This window comes from Oncorhynchus gorbuscha, linkage group LG05 (genome assembly GCF_021184085.1).
Source record: "Oncorhynchus gorbuscha isolate QuinsamMale2020 ecotype Even-year linkage group LG05, OgorEven_v1.0, whole genome shotgun sequence".
Taxonomy (NCBI): domain Eukaryota; kingdom Metazoa; phylum Chordata; class Actinopteri; order Salmoniformes; family Salmonidae; genus Oncorhynchus; species Oncorhynchus gorbuscha.
In genome coordinates, this window is record NC_060177.1 from 54,449,178 (window position 1) to 54,469,296 (window position 20,119).

The 20,119-nt window shown below is 46.2% G+C and overlaps 1 protein-coding gene and 1 non-coding gene across 2 annotated transcripts; both read right to left on the reverse strand.

Moving 5' to 3' along the window:
- Positions 1-248: 248 nt before the first annotated feature.
- On the reverse strand, positions 249-14,277 carry LOC124036071 (ubiquitin-associated protein 2-like). The gene is given in 14 exon segments (XM_046350197.1): positions 249-1,004; positions 1,558-1,749; positions 1,984-2,057; positions 2,305-2,409; positions 2,704-2,920; positions 2,923-3,047; positions 7,642-7,720; positions 8,060-8,107; positions 8,314-8,405; positions 8,739-8,916; positions 9,097-9,154; positions 13,575-13,699; positions 13,838-13,877; positions 14,175-14,277. Coding segments are annotated over 12 exon segments (1,341 nt in total). The 5' UTR covers positions 13,655-13,699; positions 13,838-13,877; positions 14,175-14,277; the 3' UTR covers positions 249-911.
- Positions 14,052-14,127, reverse strand: LOC124036798. Its single transcript, XR_006839047.1, has one exon. It is a non-coding gene; the product is annotated as a small nucleolar RNA SNORD121A (small nucleolar RNA).
- Positions 14,278-20,119: the final 5,842 nt, after the last annotated feature.

A 20,119-nucleotide genomic window follows, 5' to 3' on the forward strand; every position in this document is an offset into this window, starting at 1 on the left:
TGGCTGCCAAGTTAGCTGTGCGCTCACTAGTGTCCGCCCTTCTGCAAGTGACATCTGTGCTGGTTCAGTGGTATGGACGATGCTTGAGTAAGGTGTCGTGGTATATCTGGTCAATTAGAGCTCTGGTAAAAAAAAAAAAAAGGAACAACACGACACACACACACACACACACATTTATGACAACATCCAAGACCAGCCTGCCTCGACAATAGTCCCTTACAGACAAAGAACTTCTGCGCAACACAAAGTTACAGCGCAGAACTTTTATTTAGAGGTAAACGATGGTTAAAATTACTTTAAAATATAAAATTTGAATGGGCAAGTCTTTGAGGGGGATCAATGCTGGGAGGGCACAGAGGCGTCCCCCCCTCCCCAGAGCCCCCCCCACCAGAAACAGAAAACAGGGAAGAGATCTACAGCTACAAAATTTAAATGGAGTTTTAAAAGAGCGTCAAAATAAGTGGGATTAGCGGAGTCACTCAGATGTGTATAAAAAAGGAGACAAATGCAGTTTGTTAATGTGAAAACCCTCCATCTGAGAGGTCCTCATTTCATCAGTGGTAAAGCTCTTTACATTTCTCTATAGGAGTTCAGATTTTGCTGTAACGTCTTCCTGCAGTTTTGAAAAAGTGAACAAAAACGTCCTTCAAAAATAAAAATGCAGCCACCACATTTCTTGTTCTACTATTACATATACAGTATATATATTTATATATATAAATACATACATAAATATCTTACATGTACAACCAATTTGAAAAAGGGAAAAGAAAGAAAATGTAAGGACTTTTGGGGGTGAGGGAAGTTGGAGAAGGAGGGTTATGTTTGGGCAGTGTGTTTGTGTTTAGCTTCACACACAGAGCCTTAAGGATGAGTAGGACAGACTCCCCTAGGTGCCACCACAGTGCCCTTCAGTTGGCCCAGTAAGGGCTGCCATAGCTGGACTTGTTGCCCTGGCTCTTCTGCTGCATGCTGCTGGACTGGTTGCGCTGACCCGGACCACCCTGCAGGGGGAGGGGCGAGAGGGCGCACACATACACCCAAGTCAATAGGGCGGGTTTCAATTGACCCACGTTTATTCGGCTAAAACATGTGTAAAGGAAACGACAGCTATAGGAGAAACATTCTACAAGATGAACCTTTTTATCCGTCCGACAAGTGGATTTTTAATTTTGGTCCAACTTCACTGCGAGAAAATGCTGGGAACTGTTTTGGGTAAATGATTGACAAATAGTTGTCGGGCACGCGATGTCATCATGTAACTATAAAGCTCCACTCCACATTCAATTCTAAATGCCTACTGCTTGCTAAATCAATTTTACAACTATAAAAATAGTGTTCCTTGCAGGACAGTGATTATCTAGACTTTCAAGAATACCTGAATTGTGTCGACCTTGCTTTTCTGGTTGGGCTGGATGCAGGTTTCACCATCCAATTATTTAAAGACTAGTCTACAGGAGCGCTAGTTGAGCCATGGAGGCATGGTACAGCTCCCCAGAAGACCATGCATATGGTGTTCATTAACAGCATGTGGAGAATACAAGTCTACGGTGTTACCTGTCCATCTTGGGCGAGGTGATGGTGCAGCATCTGGGAGTGGGGCTGCTGGTGGGCAGGCAGGATGTGGAGGAAGGGGGCTGGGGCGTAACCGGGGGCACCACCGGGGTTCAGGGGGCCTGTGCCCCCCAGGGCAGACGGCAGGCTGAAGGGAGGGGGGGTTCCCGTATGGAAGCCCTGCTTATCAAAAGCCTGGGGGCAGAAGACCATTAATATTATGTCATGACTGAGTAGAATCCGGAACCTATCCTTATGATTCAATTCTGTGGTACTGAGGGTTGTGTGCTCCTCGATCAGACAAGCTTTGCCATTAACCACAATTAATCCAACCAGCCGTTTAAATTGAAGTCTATTCGTTATTCTCAGACATGACTTAGCTGAAACGCCCAACAGCAACAACTGAACACCAGGTGTGGACCGACTCACCTGTGTCTTGCTGTACATTGAAGCACCCATTTCAGGCACCCCTCCACTGCTGCCCGAGCCGGACAAACCTGGAGCTGTGAGCGAGAGGACACATCAAACATGTCAGTTTGACCCTGTGAGGTGGCACGGCGCAGTAGGCAATGTTCAACATTTCTAGTGAGGGGGTTCACCATTTCAAGAGTTAGTAGTGAGTGAGGTAGTATTTCTTAGTAGTGAGGAAGGTGTTTCAGAACAGTAGTAGTAAATCACGGCGGATAACAGTGAAGGAGGCGGGGAGGGGGAGGGGGTGCGTCCTGGGGCAGCCGAGTTCATTGAGTGTACCTTTCCCTGAGCCGCTGCCAGCTGATTTGGCCTGTGACTGGGCAGAGCCTCCGTACCCTCCCTTACTGTACTCCCCCGCGTGGCCCTGAGACAGGTCGTCAAAAGCTGAGAGAGGAATGGAAGAGGACCAGGAGGACCGAGTGAAGTGGAGGGGGGAGAGTAAAAAAAAAAAAAAAAAAAAAAAAAAAGACAGCAGAGGAGGAAGGGGGAGAAGAACCGAGAGAGAGAAGCAATAAGGTAACTGGCTAGAATAGCATGTGAACAGCGACTATATCCGGCAGAGAGTGGGGTGGGGCGGGGGGGGGGGGGGGGGGCATGCTCGCTAAGCAAGATCTCCCTCTCAGCCACGCACACAACAGACACACACGGTCTGATTTCAGGTCATCCTCTCACACATACCTGTTCCATAAGTGTGCTGGCCGTAGCTGGGCTGATGCTGTTGGTGGTACTGGCTGGAGGGGTTCCCCAGGCCCATGTTGGGCTGCTTGGCCGAGGCCGGAGGCACAAAGACGGTGGGGCCATACTGGAAGGCGTTGGGCACCCCGGGCATGCCAGCATAGTAGGGCAGGCCGGTGTAGCCGTAGCCCGGAGGCAGAGGGGGGTTGAGGAAGGCCTGGTTCTGGTTCTGCTGGCCCCCTGGCCTTGGCTCTGAGCTTGGGGGGGCTGCGAGGATGGGCCCTGTGAAAGGCTGGTGGGGGGAGCCGGGGATGACGAATCCCCTCGGCCAAACTTGGTCGCTTCACCTAAACAAGAGAGGAGAGATGGTGATCGATATGAAAAAAAAAGGCAAACGCATAGGAGGGAATGAGAGCCAAAATGGGTTTATGTTCCTGGGAATTTATCTATAATTGTTTTTTTTTTAATGTGTAGTATTATTTTTTTAACTTATACTTTATTTGAAAGCTAATCGAGTACGGAAAACAAAAATCTAGTTTTCTAAACCGAAAAAATTAAAAACTAGCCTTCGTATCCAATCAACTAGCTAAATGTTTTGATTCGAATACTAGCCACTTCTCTTATCTCCTGGATAGAAGGCCGGACCAAAGACTAAGAAATGGCAGCGACTTTCCTCCACTACAAGGATTCCTCAGAAGTTTTAGATTTTTGATTATTTTATAACCCTGTGCAAGTAGCTCAACAGCCAGATCTTCCGGAAAACATGCAGACCGCAAAGACAACGAGGCGGCAGGAAACTGATCAGCAAATTAAAAGTCTAGTGTGGGCACTCGCAATGCGAGCAGTACAAGCACAACGGAGTTGGACAATACATTTTACTTGCCAGTTCTGCAGGCTATTGACGTCATCCACTCCAGTCCATACAGAGCACAGTGGACCAACCAAAATGCAATGACTCCATTTCCACCAACGCCTCAAAACGTTTTACACTCTACAATACATAAAACAAGTCTCCTCTTCTGTATGAGTACATGACAATGATATGCCTCACTGAAAGAATGTAGCAGCTCCACCTGGATACAAATGCATGTAAAAAAAGTGCACAGCCATTTTAAACCCACAGATTGCTGCTCATTCAGGCTATTGAGTGCCTTGGTTTTAAAATGTAAACAACCAAAATCCTATTCTTGTTTACTGCCTCCCCAAGACAAGCACCTCCTACCTCGGTTTTCTTAACTATAATCAAAAATATAAAACGCAACATGCAACAATTTCAAAGATTTTACAGAGTTAGTTCATAGAAGGAAATCAATCAATTGAAATAAATTCCTTAGGCTCTAATCTATGGATTTCACTTTACTGTGCAGGGGCACAGCCATGGGTGGACAGACTTGGAAGCTAAGCCCACCAACTAAGAATCCAAGCCCAGCCAATCAAAAGTCTTTATTACAGACAGAAATACTCCTCAGCACCCCTCAGATCATCCTGCAGGCAAAGAAGCTGGATGTGGAGGTCTGGGCTGGCGTGGTTACACACGGTCTGCGGTTGTGAGGCCGGAGATGGTGCGGTTTGCACAACGCATCACAGGGGGCAAACTACCTGGCCTCCAAGACACCTGCAGCACCCGATGTCACAGGAAGGCCAAAATTATGATCAAGGTCAACAACCACCCAAGCCACGGCCTGTTCACTTCACTACCATCCAGAAGGCGAGGTCAGTACAGGTAAATCAAAGCTGGGACAGAGAGATTGAAAAACAGCTTCTATCTCAAAGCCATCAGACTGTTAAACAGCCATCACTAGCACAGAGAGGCTGCTGCCTACATACAGACTTGACCACTTTAATAAATGGAACACTAGTCACTTTAACATTATTAAAGTGGCATTGTTTAAAGTATCTTACATTACTCATCTCATATGTATATACTGCACCTTATACCATCTATTGCACCTTGCCTATGCCGCTGGGCCATCTCTCTCTCACACACACACAATCCCTTCCCTCCACAGGCACACACACAGCAGGGTAGCCTAGTGGTTAGAGCGTTGGACGAGTAACCGAAAGGTTGCAAGTTTGAATCCCAGAGCTGACAATTTAACCCACTGTTCCTATGCAGTCATTGAAAATAAGACTTTGTTCTTAACGGACTTGCCTAGTTTTTATATATATATAAAAACTAGGCAAGTCTGTTAAGAACAAAGTCTTATTATATTATATATATATATACAAACACATTCTTAATCCATCTCTTTAGATGTGTGTAGTTGTTGGGAATTGTTAGATATTACTGGACTATCAGAACTAGAAGCAGAAGCATTTCGCTACACTCGCATTAACATCTGTTAACCATGTTTGTGATCAATAAGATTTGATTAGTTGATGTACTGACAAATTCTCTAAAATAGCGGAGGCAGCTTATGGTAGAGAAATGAACATTACAATTCTCTGGCAACAGCTCTGTCGGACAATCCTGTAGTCAGCATGCAAATTGCACACTCCCTCACAACTTGAGACATCTGTGGCATTGTGTTGTGTGATAAAACTATGCACATTTTAGAGAGGCCTTAATAAAATGTATCGTCTCGGGCACCTGTGTAACGATCGCGCTGTTTAATCAACTTCTTGATACGCCACACCTGTCAGGTGGATGGATTATCATGACAAAGGATAAATGCTCACAAACAGGGATGTATGTGTGCACAAACAAATGTGTGCACAATGAGCAAAATAAAACGTGTGTATGTAAGGAAATTCCAGCTCATGAAACATTGGTCCAACACTTGTTGCACGTTGCATTTATATTTTTGTTCAATAGATTAACCTCTATGCCACACCCTCGCCAACACACATCTGGAAGACTAACATCCATGTTGACTCACACAAGTGCTCTGTGGCTGCAGACTTTACTTGCTGAACTTTGTGCAACAGGTAAATGCTCCCACCCACAACCGCGGACAACACACAAAACGGACCTTATTATCACTGGCCATGTCACCGACTTGGCTGTCATCGAGCGAGGCGTCTCTGACCGCAAGGTTGGCGACACACTGACCGCTCCAACTCCTCCCCACCAACTAAAGGGCACCATTAAATTCCGCGACCTGAGGAAACTCAACCCATTCCTCTTTCAGGAACACATCCAGCCAACCTTTGAGAGTCTGACTGTAGTGAGCGGGCCCTTGAAGAGCGGGCCCAATCTGTATAACAGCGCTCTCACTTATACCCGGAACGTGCCAACGCTCGCCTCCTTGGTTCACACAGTCCCCCACCACAGATCCCAATCACAGATCTATTGTCTGGGGCTAAGTAAACCTCACCTTTCATGTAATAACGTCATGACCATCATATTAGGGAAAGAGGATCATTTTGTACATGTACTGGGAGTTTAACCAATCCCTTGGTTAGGGGATCCCCAGGATCATTTTGTACATGTACTGAGAGTTTAACCAATCCCTTGGTTAGGGGATCCCCAGGATCATTTTGTACAGGTACTGGGAGTTTAACCAATCCCTTGGTTAGGGGATCCCCAGGATCATTTTGTACATGTACTGGGAGTTTAACCAATCCCTTGGTTAGGGGATCCCCAGGATCATTTTGTACAGGTACTGGGAGTTTAACCAATCCCTTGGATAGGGGATCCCCAGGATCATTTTTATGTAGGACTGAGCAGCTCAGTTCCTGGTGACTTTTAAAACATCTTATGAAGGGACATTCTACTCCAAAAACAAAAATAAATTAATGCAGACACCACCCAAAATATAATTTCCACCTCTAGAAATGTGCCCAACATGCCAAACTTGTTAATTCATTGTAACATATTGGACCATGTGCACATAGCCTATGCGTGATCTATAATATCAAATGTGCTATGAGCAATAAGCATTATCACCTGTAGCCCAACTGATGAAGCATCATGGCTATAAAATGTACATAGGCTGAAGCATATCTGCAATTACCCCATTGGACACTACATCCTGATTGTTATTATAAACATAAATCATCATTCACTTTAAAATATATATATATTTTTTGGTTATACTGTTTTTCAGCAACGCTGCTCTCAAAACGGTTTTCCCGTGATCCCATTAAGAATGGTTGTGCATTGGACTGCTTGTCCAATGGCTCTCGCAAGGAATATTTAGCTAGGATAGAACACACAAGCCGACTAGGTAAATAGGTCAACTATTCTACTACGGGGTTGTCTGATTTTGTTTTAATAACATTACAAAAACAGTAGCACTGGAAAGTGCCACCCTGAGTGATAAAGCACAGGCTTTGAATGACTTCGCCGCCGCTACAGGAGGGTACACACCGCTGTCTGAGGTGAGCGCATTATAACATTTAACTCCCATCTTAACATCGGACGGTCATTAACCAATCACGCGTGTCAGTTCAGTGCACATTCATTTGGTGGGAACATATTCATTTCGTAGAACAGACACGCTTCTGGCTATTAGGAGAAGTCACCTCCAAACGCTCTCCCTGACCATGCACCTCCTTCATTGGGAACTTTTTTTTTTCTTTTCTTAAATACCGGCCATAAAAGCCACTTCTACAGACTATTTTTCACAGTCCTAGTGTATTTAACACCCATCCCACTACTGCCATTTTACCTGCCTTCATCCTAAATGCATGTTATTTTTATTGTCTAATGTTTTCCCCCCCACAGTAGAGTTGAGATAATTTCTATATCGCTTTTTGTGAGTTAAATGTATTCTTAAATAGGAAGTATGAATCGTTCCATCGCGGGATGGGGCTGAATCAGCCATTTGTTCAATTCATTAGAGGAGATGGGAGATTCAGTCATTGAGGTGGTCCACATATTAACATTCAGCTATGTGCTTGTAACCATCATCATCTCCATATTACGGTGAACACACAAGAAATGGTTCTGGCCCCAGAGATTCGTGCATTTGTAAACAAGTGTGCAACAAGTGTTACCTGAGTATGGATTGTTGGCGAGCCCATCTCTGCCAGGCATCGTTGCCGGTGTACCAGGGAATGTGACTCCATAGTAGTCCTACAGAGGGATGGAGAAACACACCAGGTTATACGAGAGACGGAAGGAGAGAAAACTAACATCGCCAAATAAATCCGATTCCACACAGGAGATGGGAGATTGTCATTTAGGTGGTCCACATATTAGGATTCAGCTATGTGCTTGTAACAACCATCATCATCTCCATATTAAGACGGGCACAGACAGACAATATTAATCATTAACATGCATTTATGCCTGGTCTATTAAAACCACATCTAAACCAGAGACCATACGAGAGTCCATCTGGGCAAACAGAAATGTGTGCTGCATTGCTCTTCATCGACACAAGTGATGTTCCATGTGTGAAAGGTCACTCACCATAGGCAGACGAGACTGAAGCATCTGCAGGTCCTCATAGCCATAGATCTGCTTTAGAGCAGGACAAAGACCAAATGAAAACAGGTCCGTTGATACCTCAACTGAAATAGTCAACCACAACTCGCTAAGCAAGAACCAATGGCGGACTAGAGTAAAAGACGAGAGCGAAATGGATGGGAATTCATGGGGAAAAAAAAGAGGGGAAAAAACAGCGCAAAGGCGCGCAAGAGGAAAAAGAGGGGTAGCGTAGTTACCGGGTATGCAGGAAGCAGGCCTCCAGGGCCCATAATGTACTGGTTGGCCAACAGAGGGGGCACTCCTTGGGCCAGGTTAGGGGGGGGTTTGCCTGTGGAACATCAGAATAAGAGGGGAAGAGGAGTCAAAAATTACACTGGTCACAACGGTCAAATAAGCAGAGGGAGTAGGACAGGGTCTCCCCAAACTCTGTCCCCGGGATCCCAAAGGGTGCCCGGTTTGTTTTTATCTAACACCACACAGCCGATTCAAATGATCAACACTTGATTACTTGGTTATTATAATCAGCTGTGTAGTGCTAGGGCAAAAAAACAAAATGTGCACCCCTTGGGGTTCCGGGGACAGAGTTTGGGAAACCCTGGAGGGGAACCATTAAGTGACCGTAACAAACCTATGTGTGACGGCAGGGTTCTCCTGGACTCACCCGAGGTGGTGGTCAGCAGAGGTTGGGCGGTGCGCCCGGCGGGTGAGAGGGCGGCGTTGCCAGTCAGACCAAGTCCTCCGGGGCCGTGCATCATGCCATTGGAGCTGCTAACAGCGGCGTTGATCGAAGGGCTTGAGGAGGAGAAGGCGTGGAGACTGCTGTTCTCCTCACTGGTCATCTGTATTATAAGGTGGGGGAAGAGTTAGCCCGACAGAAGCTTAGCTTTAAAAATTGGTCGCCCTTTTACTCTCCAGCGTCTGTGCTTATTTAAGATCAGTCCCTCGGCGATCAACAACCATAGACACACACCGTCTACTAAGTGTTTTACGTTAGCCCAAGAAGAAGAGGTGGTGCTTACCGTGAGGGAGGAGCTAGTGGAGAGGGCAGATCCTGAAGAGTATGTACTGGTCACATGACTGGAGAAAGAGCAGCAGAGAAAACAGGTAACGTTAACCCAATGAGTCCCACCGTAAAGCAAGTGCATTTGACCTCTAAACCCCTTTTAACCCCCTAGAATCTCCCCCCAAAAAAAATTTAAGCTAGAGATATATATTTTTTGCATTTGATTCGTCTCAATCTACCGACGTCGCACTGTGGCAGAGCTAGAGCAGTGTTCAACTACAAAATCTGTAGTGTCTGAACGGTTTGGTCTCCAAACTTATGACCCCCTCTATGTAAAGACTATTCTCACGAACACGTGTTCTTCGTTTTGCTCTACGACCCACACAAGCGTCTTGGGACTCGTCTGAAGTCGGTACAGCGGACCTGCCAACTTGTCTGTAGCGTCCGAACAGTTTGGGATGCACACTAATATGACCACTCTGAGAAGGTGACTCACGCATGTTGGTTTTGTTTTAGGAACCCACAGGCCTCATCTAAAAAAACATATGAATTGAAGTATAATGGAGACTGTTTAGTGCCAAAAGAGGAAAGGTTAAACCCATAAAAAAATATATTTAAAAGATCCACATACACCACCGGCTTTGACACACCTACTCATAAGGGCTTTTCTTTATTTTTACTATTTTCTACATTGCAGAATAATAGTGAAGACATCAAAACTATGAAATAACACACATGGAATCATGTAGTAAACCCCCCCCCACCCCAAAAAAAGTGTTAAACAAATCAAAATAGATTTTATATTTGAGATTCTTCAAAATAGACACCCTTTGCCTTGACAGCTGTGCACACTCTTTGCATTCTCTCAACCAGCTTCACCTGGAATGCTTTTCCAACAGTCTTGAAGAAGTTCCTACATACGCTGAGCACTTGTTGGCTGCTTTTTCCTTCATTATGCGGTCCGACTCATCCCAATTTGGTTGAAGTTGGAAGATTGTTGAGGCCAGGTCATCTGATGCAACTCTCCTTCATGGTAAAATAGCCCTTACACAGCCTGGACAATGTGTTGGGCCATTGTCCTGTTGAAAAACAAATGATAGCCCCACTAAGCCCAAACAAGATGGGATGGCGTATCGCTGCAGAATGCTGTGGTAGCCATGCTGGTTAAGTGTGTCTTGGAGTGTCACCAGCAAAACACACCCACGCTATACGGTGGGATTTACACATGCAGAGATCACCCCTTCACCACACGCAGGTCAGAACCAAAAATCTCAAATTTGACCAAAAGACATCTCAGACTGGCAAATAAAAAGAAAAGATTAAGATTGTTATTTTTCCTGCCAGTCAGATATGGCTTTTTCTTTGCAGCTCTGCCTAGAAAGCAAGCATCCCGGAGTCCCCTGTTTACGTTGAGAATGGTGTTTTGCAGGTACTATTTAATGAAGCTGCCAGTTGAGGACTTGTGACACGTCGGTTTCTCAAACTAGACACTAATGTACTTGTCCTCTTGCTCAGTTGTGCTCCCACTCTTTCTATTCTGGTTAGAGCCAGTTTGTGCTGTTCTGTAAAGGGAGTAGTACCCAGCGTTGATCTTCAGTTTCTTGGCAATTTCTCGCATGGAATAGCCTTCATTTCTGAGAACAAGAATAGACTGACGAGTTTCAGAAGAAAGGACTTTGTTTCTGGCCATTTTGAGCCTGTAATCGAACCCACAAATGCTGATGCTCCAGATACTCAACTAGTATAAAGGACCGTTTTATTGCTTCTTTAAAACAGCAGAACAGTTTTCAGCTGTGCTAACATAATTGCAAAAGCATTTTCCAATGATCATTTAGCCTTTTAAAATTATAAACTTGGATTAGCTAACAATGTGCCATTGGGACAAAGGAGTGATGGTTGCTGATAATGGGCCTCCTTTGTAGATATACTGTAAAAAAAAAAAAAAAGAAAGTTTCCAGCTACAATAGTAATTTACAACATTAATGTCTACACTGTATTTCTGATCAAGTTGATGTTATTTTAAAATGGACACATTTTTGTTGCTTGTCTTTGAAAAACAAGGACATTTCTAAGTGACCCCAAACTTTTGAACGGTCGTGTATATATACTGTATTTCATACCATCGATTGCATCTTGCCTCTGCCGCTCTGTCATTGCTCATCTATATATTTTTATGTATATATTCTTATTCCATTCCTTTACTTAGATTTGTGTGCATTAGGTAGTTGTGGAATTGTTAGATTACTGGTTAGATATTGCTGCACTGTCAGAACTAGAAGCAAAAGTATTTTGTGACACTCACAATAACATCTGCTAACCATGTGTATGTGACCAATAAAATTTGATTTTGATTTGAAATGTATTTTGATTTGTTCAACACTTTTTAGGTTACTACATGATTACATATTTTTTATTTCATAGTTTGTCTTCACTATTATTCTAGAATGTAGAAATTAGTAAAAATAAAGAAAACCCATTGAATGAGTAGGTGTTCTAAAACTTTTGATGTGTCGTATATACGTTTCCTGATCTCTCAAATCTCATACAGACACTGTAAAGGGTCGGGGGGCAACTCTGTTCCATGTCGTGAATCTTATTCAATGAGTTTGTATGAGCTAATAGCAGTAAGAACAAACAAAAATATTAATCAAATATATATTTTTAATACTTCTAGATTTCTTAATTAAAAATCAAGTAGTTAAATTATTCTTGGTGTGACCTTTTTAACCTCTTGGTCCTACCTGGCACGCAGGCGTCCCATTTAGACATCTGGAAATGCAAATGCACTACGCTAAATGCTAATAGTACTAGTTAAAACTCAAACGTTCATTAAAATACACATGCAGGGTATTGAATTAAAGCTACACTCGTTGTGAATCCAGGCAACAAGTCAGATTTTTAAATGCTTTTCGGCAAAAGCATGAGAAGCTATTATCTGATAGCATGTAACACCCCAAAAGACCCGCAGGGGACGTAAACAAAATAATTAGCATAGTCGTCGCTACACAAACCGCACAAATAAAATATAAAACATTCATTACCTTTGACCATCTTTGTTGGCACTCCTAGATGTCCCATAATCACCATTGGGTCTTTTTTTCGATTTAAATCGGTCCATATATAGCCTAGATATCGATCTATGAAGACTGTGTGATAAACGGAAAATAGCGTCTTATAACGTAATGTCATTTTTTTTTTATTAAAAAAAGTTGACGATAAACTTTCACAAAACACTTCGAAATACTTTTGTAATGCAACTTTAGGTATTATTAAACGTTAATAAGCGATCAAATTGATCACGAGGCGAAGTATATTCTTTAGCTGTCCGTCTGGAAAAAAATGCCACAAAGCCTAGGCAAATGACAAGACTCTAGACAACGTGTGGAAGCTGTAGGTATTGCAACCTCAGCCCCATTAAATGTGGTTCACCTTTATCAATGGGTTCAAGTCGCGCATGGATATATATTTCCATTTTCAGTGATCAGATTTTCCTGCGCTTTTCGATGAAACGCACGTTCTGTTATAGTCACAGCCGTGATTTAACCAGTTTTATAAACGTCTGAGTGTTTTCTATCCACACATACTAATCATATGCATATACTATATTCCTGGCATGAGTAGCAGGTCGCTGAAATGTTGCGCGATTTTTAACAGAATGTTCGAAAAAGTAGGGGGTAGGATTAACAGGTTAAAGCAATTCCATATAGCTTGGTAGGCTTAGACTGCAGCGAATTAAACATTGTGTGTTTGGATTTGTCCATTTCTTCTGCAGCCGTAGACACCATTAGTTTGTGTGATTAACACTAGAGCACTGTTTGAGACAATGGTGGACCCCGGAGGGGCCTGGGTCTTAAATTATTATTTTTTAAAGGCTGTTATGTCCAAATTGTTTGAGCTCAAAACCGAGACTCTCACAAACATGCTTTGCCCGATGACCCTCACAAGCTATACAAGAGTCATTAGAAGGTAAGGACTTCTTCTAGACAGATCACAGGAAATCCCATAACACATAATCCCATAAGCTCACAGTTGCTGTCACAACCACCAAACAGCTGTCACTGATTAGTTGGATATTCATTTCCCAGCAAACCATCTGTACTTACAGCATTCACATAAATTCATTTTTATCAGGTTGGTTTGGTGGATCTTATTTTTTCCAGTTGACATTAGTCAATAAATCTCATGAAAGCCACTGTTTATGTCAAATTGTGTGGTCTACTTGTAGCCCTGGTTGTCCTGAAAATAAAATGGTAAAACACTTCATTGTGAGGCTAAATATAAGGGCTGGACATGCAGATAAATGAAAGGACAACGTTTCCTGGGGTCTCAGGACTGACAGGGTTAAAAAGGGTTGAACCAACCGATAACAAGGACTTCAATTCTACCGAGAACACGGGAGATTCAGTCATTGAGGTAGTCCATATATTAAGATTCAGCTATGTACTTGTAAGTATTATCATGAGAATGACTAGGGGGGGTGAGTTATGGGCTTACCTGCTGAGGGATGGCAGGGGGGCGGAGTGGGAGGGCATGGGGGCCGGGGAGGGAACATGGTGGCCACTTTCACTGCTCATGGGGGGGCGACTCTGGCTTTTGGGTACGAGGGGCCAATGTCGTTGCTGAAAAAGAAGAGAGAAACCGACAGATAAGCAAGCACGCTGGACTCGTTTTTGTGTCTTAAAACATGAACTAAGAAAACCTTTTTCCTTCAAAAGGGTTTCTGTTTTTGTCAACCACATATTCTCATGGGTACTTACAGTCCTGTGGGCCCTGTGTCCTCATGCCACAATAGCCATTCTGTGAAAGAAGACATTGACACTCAGAGGACCATCTGATTTCACTAACAATGATACAGGACGTATCAGTGGCCACAAGCCTTTTGAAAGGGTGTTCTTGGGCATATTATCGTGCTGTTACATTAAAGCTCTAGTAATCTTAAAATCACGCTTAGAGTCTTGAAAATGTCCATTGACCATAGGAGATTCAGTCATAGAGGTATTCCACATAATAATCAGATATGTGCTTGTAACCATCATTATCTCCAGGTTTACGAGTGACAAGTCGGAGACCGTGTCTATAGTGTGGGTTACTCACGGTGAGGGGGGCGGAGGGGGCGTCTTTGCTCTGGGAGTAGCCCAGGTGCGAGGGCAAACTCCGCGGAGGGCCACTGTCCACTCTGCTAGACGAGGGGTTGGAGGAGGGCGGAGCAGCGCTGGGGAGACCCAGGGAGGGGGAAGGCGTGGCACTGGGCAAGCCCAGAGACGGGGAGGGGAAACTGGTGTCCGACACCGGAGGCATGGATGGCAAGCTGCCCAGGGGCTCACTGCAACAGAGGGAAGAGCTAGTGTGAGAAGTTCACCTTGGCCTCTACGCTCACACAACAGTGAGACTAATTAGGCTAATTATTTTGTATTTATTTGAAACACACCTGGCAGGTCCAGGTTTTGAGAACAAGCTAATCTGGGGTTGAGGTACGGCTGTGGAGGCCGGCTCCCTGGCAGACTCGGCCTGTTGGCCCATGTCAGTCACACTGGGCTCCGAGCCAAAGTCCAGAGCCCCAAACTGCACGTTGAGACCAGACACGTCTGCCGAGCCTGGCATCTCCACCGCAGACGAGGGGATCTGAGGAGAGAAAGCGAGAGACTTAAAGAAAGAGGGTGAGGGACATTTACACATGAAATCACATCAATGTACATACGCTATTCACAGTGTGATTAATGAGCACACTGACATTTCAGGCCCAATGTGTAAGAGCATGCAAAGTTACTCACTACTTGTAGATGTTTACAAATAGAGAAACAAACACTCCTTGTATGTACCCTGAGTGAGCAGGCAGCCTCTATTCCCACACACACACACACACACACACACACACACACACACACACACACACACACACACACACGTTTCCTAACCTTAGAGGGAGGTGGTACTCTGCGTCTTTGGGTCTTGATCTGCCTCTGTGGGGGTTCAGCCATGGGGGCCTGGTGGTCGAGAGCCAGCTTGACCCCGGGGGAAGGCCCGTCTCTGGGAGGCGGGGGCCCGGCGTCGTAGTGGCCGTGGCCTGGGGGAGTGGGGACTGAGGGGGGAAGAGACAGAGGCTCTGCCTGGGGCAGAGAGCTCTGCTGGGCCTGCTGCTGCCGCTGGGCCAGTTTGCTGAGGACAGGGGATGGTTCCGGCTGCATCTTCAGATCCACTGGAGAAGACAGAGAGAAACCGACAGAAGGGTTTATGGTGGTATTGGGAGTACAGTAAATACATGCATGAAAAACTTATGTCAGTATGGCTGCTGGTCTGAAATTGCCTCCCTTCTCCTTCAATGTTTGCGCCACCACCACTATACTGCTTACAGACTCATCAGATCTGGAGTTAGGACCCAGGGGATTGGACTAAGGAATTAGTAGGGCCCGGATATGTGTGGCAGCTTTTACAACAGAACTCTGACATAAGGTTCTTGGTGTACCCTGATGCTTCTCCTCCCCACAATGTCACTGGGGGGGGGAAGAGAAGTTGAACAGAGTGATAATGTACTGGGGGGGAAAAAAATGCAATTTGAGGACAGAAGGAGATTCAGTCAGCGGTAATCCACATTAAGTTTCAGCTATGTGCTTGTAACCACCATCTCCTATTCGACAAGCCGATAGACAATGACGTACCCACACCTGAAACTTGATTTCCGTGTGATAGTACCTGCGTGTGTCTTAAGTTGAGAGGTTGGAACTGGGCCATGCTCCACTCTTGGGGCCTTGAATTCGCTGGCGGAAATGGGAGAGGGGACTTCAACTGCAGGTGGACTGGATTCTTTGGCGACACTGCCGTTGCCCGCTGTGACCAGCTGCTGATTGGGCCGCGGGGCGAGCCGGGGCCCGTTGAGCTGCTCTGGTATCCTGACCTCATCCGGGGCCGGCTTGGGCCCACTCAGAGTCCCAAAACCAGAGCCCAGGACTGAGGACTGTCGTGGGGGGAGAGAGTTGATAATGTGAGTCTGAAAGCATTTCCAGGCGTCTAAATTCACTTGAGAGCATAATACTAGTGTGTATGGATAAGAATATGAATGCGTGTAACCATGTTAAGGGCATGCGTTCGGCTGGCTGCCTCACCAGGGCGGCGGGGGCGTAGCTGTTGGCGGCGGCACTGGCGTAGCTGTGTGTGGCGGTGCGAGTGCCATTGTGATGGGAGTTGGTGAATACCAGGCTCTGACCCCCGAGGCCCTCGGCGGCGGGGAGCTCCATGCCACCCAGCTCAGCCTCCACGCCGCCCGTCTTGGGGAGCAGCAAGCCTAAGTCCACACTACAGAGGGGGGGATAAAACAACCAGCAGTTTACAATGGGACACTGAATGCAAAGTGTTGTGCTGTACCCAGATACTGCTTTGTCACGATTAGATATCACTTCAATTTACTTATAATGCGTCTCATTTATATCTCAATGAGAAGTTGAGTAGAGTGAGAATGTAATGGAAAAATAATGTACTTATAGGACAGAAGGAGATTCAGAGATTGAGGTAGTCTACATATTACGATTCAGCTATGTGCTTGTAACCATCATCATCTCCATCATTTGTAAGAGAGCCAGAGGTACTCGAGTATTTCATGGGTGTAAAGTGCGCTTTACTGTGGTGAGCATTAGATTGGAGCCCTTACTTGTGTCCAGGCGTGATGTGGTTTGCAGAGGCAGTGAACACTTTGGTCTCAGACAGCTGTTGACAAAAACAGAAACATCAGGAAGATAACTTTTGTTGTGTGCGTCTGTGTGCGTCTGTGTGTGCGTGTGTCTGTGCGTGCGTCTGTGCGTGTGCGTGCGTCTGTGCGTGTGCGTGCGTGTGCGTCTGTGCGTGTGCCTGTGCATGTGCGTCTGTGCGTGTGCTGTGCGTGCGTCTGTGCGTGCGTCTGTGCGTGCGTCTGTGCGTGCGTCTGTGCGTGCGTCTGTGCGTGTGCCTGTGCGTCTGTGCGTGCGTGCGTCTGTGCGTGCGTCTGCGCCTGCGCGTGCGTCTGCGCCTGCGCGTGCGTCTGCGCCTGCGCGTGCGCGTGCGTCTGCGCGTGCGTCTGCGCGTGCGTCTGCGCGTGCGTCTGCGCGTGCGTCTGCGCCTGCGCCTGCGCGTGCGTCTGCGCGTGCGCCTGCGCGTGCGCCTGCGCGTGCGTCTGCGCGTGTGCGTGCGTCTGTGCGTCTGTGCGTGCGTCTGTGCGTGCGCCTGTGCGTGCGTCTGTGCGTGCGCCTGTGCGTGCGCCTGTGCGTGTGCCTGTGCGTGCGCCTGTGCGTGCGCCTGTGCGTGTGCCTGTGCGTGTGCCTGTGCATGCGTGTGTCTGTGCGTGTGCGTGTGCGTGTGCGTGTGCCTGTGCGTGTGCGTGTGTCTGTGCGTGTGCGTGTGTCTGTGCGTGTGCGTGTGCGTGCCTGCGCGCACGCGCGCGCGTGCCTGCGCGCGCGGGCCTGTGCGCGCGGGCCTGCGCGCGCGGGCCTGCGCGCGCGGGCCTGTGCGCGCGGGCCTGTGCGCGTGGGCCTGTGCGCGTGGGCCTGTGCGCGTGGGTCTGTGCGCGTGGGTCTGTGCGCGTGGGTCTGTGCGTGTGTGTCTGTGCGTGTGTGTCTGTGCGTGTGTGTCTGTGCGTGTGTGTCTGTGCGTGTGTGTCTGTGCGTGTGTGTCTGTCTCCACCGCAATATAAAGCCAAAAGTGGCAAACACTTACATCCTCATTCCAGTCTTCCGCAGCCCAGTCTTCTAAGGTGCCTCGCCATGTTCCTCCTACGCGGGTAGGGGTACATAAGTTAGACACGCCTTCATGCCTGGCCTACTCTGGCTAACAGAGCTCAATCAGCACAATAAAATCTGGGTTGTGTTCAATAGGGCGCCTCCTAAAGAAAACGCATCACAACAGAAAACAAAAAAAAGTGTTTCTTATTGGACAAATGTAGGTAGTCCCTTCCTGTGTTCTTCCCATATGAACACAGCCCTAGTTGTTAACTACTACACTTTAAAGCTCTAAAACATGTAACAACTTGTAAAGGAGTGGGCCTTCATTTCACACCTCAGGGAAACCCAGTTGGCCATCTAAAAATCAACTGGCGTGCCAGAAAGGTCTCACCTGTTCCATCGTCGATCCCCTCAGTTTCCCAGGTTTCCTGGCGAGACGCGCCCGAGTTGGCATTGTAGTCAGCAGGGTTGAAGAGTCTGGAGGCGAAGAGGGGTTGTGTAGGGGTTCGTCTGTGTGTTATCATTAAGTCGACATTATTCAGCAATGCTACGATACAGTGAAACAGCCACCCACACACTAAAGACCTCCTGGATACCAGGCTGAATAGACATGAACAGCGGGAGACAAACGGGTGGGCTCTCCTGTATAGGTTTTTTTTCCAACTCACCCCATCCCCTGAGAGGAGAACCGGCTCCCACCAGCTGCTCTTCCTCTGCCGCGACCCCCTGACCCTAAGGACACACAGACACACGTCTGATCTCTGCTGCAAGACACACAAACCTCTGTCTAATAACCACACGTGAAGTATGTGAGTTAAAAAAATAAATTTAAAAAACTGATATGTTTTCCGCCCACATCTGATATGTTGCTTCAAAAACACACAAGCATAGGTTAGAGGGGGGTATGTTAATAACGGGCGACTTCTACGTCTATACTGGTAGAGAATTTTGAACAGACTAAAAGCCTAACGTTACTTGCTTATTAGAAATCAGTGTTTAAACTTTAGCTTGACAACAGCGACACAATTTGACAGGCTTTAGATCAGTATACGAGAGCGGGCTTCGCCTGGACAGCTGAAGTTAAAACGTATGACGAAACACATCTAGAGGCAGCAACTGCCGTCATAGGCACCCCTGACCCCACCCTCACAGTATGCACGTCTGTCTTTGACTGTCCCAACCAAAACAACCCCCCCCCCCCGGCACCCTTTCCCTAGCAGCTGCAGGACACAGTACATTTCACACGTTGTATGGCACTTGTGGTAATAGCTTGGCGACACAAATAGACACATTGCCAACTAAAATTCTACCACCACCCTACTAGACGTACAAAATGCCCACATCACATGCCATTTTGGGGAGACAAGGGCCCCGTAGAGTAGAGAGTGGGTTTTGCAAAACGAAGATCAGGGAGGGTTATTGTGGAGGCTATTGTAGCGTACAGCATAGTAGTGGAATCTTTTTGTGTGGCACACAGGACTCTACATTGGGAACATTTTGGTAGTATATGCGCATAAATATTTTGCTGTGTGAGCTATTTTTTTATTTTTATTATTCTGGGTCTTTTTATATAAAAAGTCTCAGAATAATAAAAAATAATTGTTCTAATAACTAGGCTTCGCTGTAGTAGCCTAAAGAAAGGTGCTGGTCTTGGTTGCACCATTGCCACAATGAAAACAGATTTTTTTCTAGCCCAAGATATGTCCCAAATAACCAACTCTACATATTTCCTCTTTCCATCACACATTTTTCAATCCATGTCGCGGCCAATTCTAAAACTAGGTCAACTCGCGAGCTGCTAATTATTTGTTTTACATGTTGTTCAGTTCTCTAGCTACTTAACCAGTATATTCTAACATTTGAGGGCAGAGAAATAAAGGAAAAGGGGATATCTTCTTCAGGAGCTCAATGACCATAGCAATGAATGAGGCAGACTGATCTCTTGCATGTTGTCAAACCTTTTTTAAAGTGTGTGTACAATTTTCAAAGTAAGGCAAGGATACAAACTAGTGAGGGCGCAAAGGTGCCATGTTTCGCACCGAAACAATGCTAGAACTGCAAGAAATGTGCCTATTTTCAGAGTGAGGTCATCACAAGCCCAGCGTTTCACTAACGATGAGATACTAGGCCAAGTGTCACGATACCAAATACATCGTGATACCACAGGGTTCCCATTGCATCGAAGCTAGAGAACGTGGCTACATTATTTTCTTAGTACCAGTAACACTCACCTCTGCCAGCAACGCCTCTACCCCTGCGACCACGGTCTGCCCCTCTATCTCCAGGACCCATTTCAAACACATTCTCCTCTGACCGCACTGAAAGGGGGACACACACACACCAAAAACAAATGAC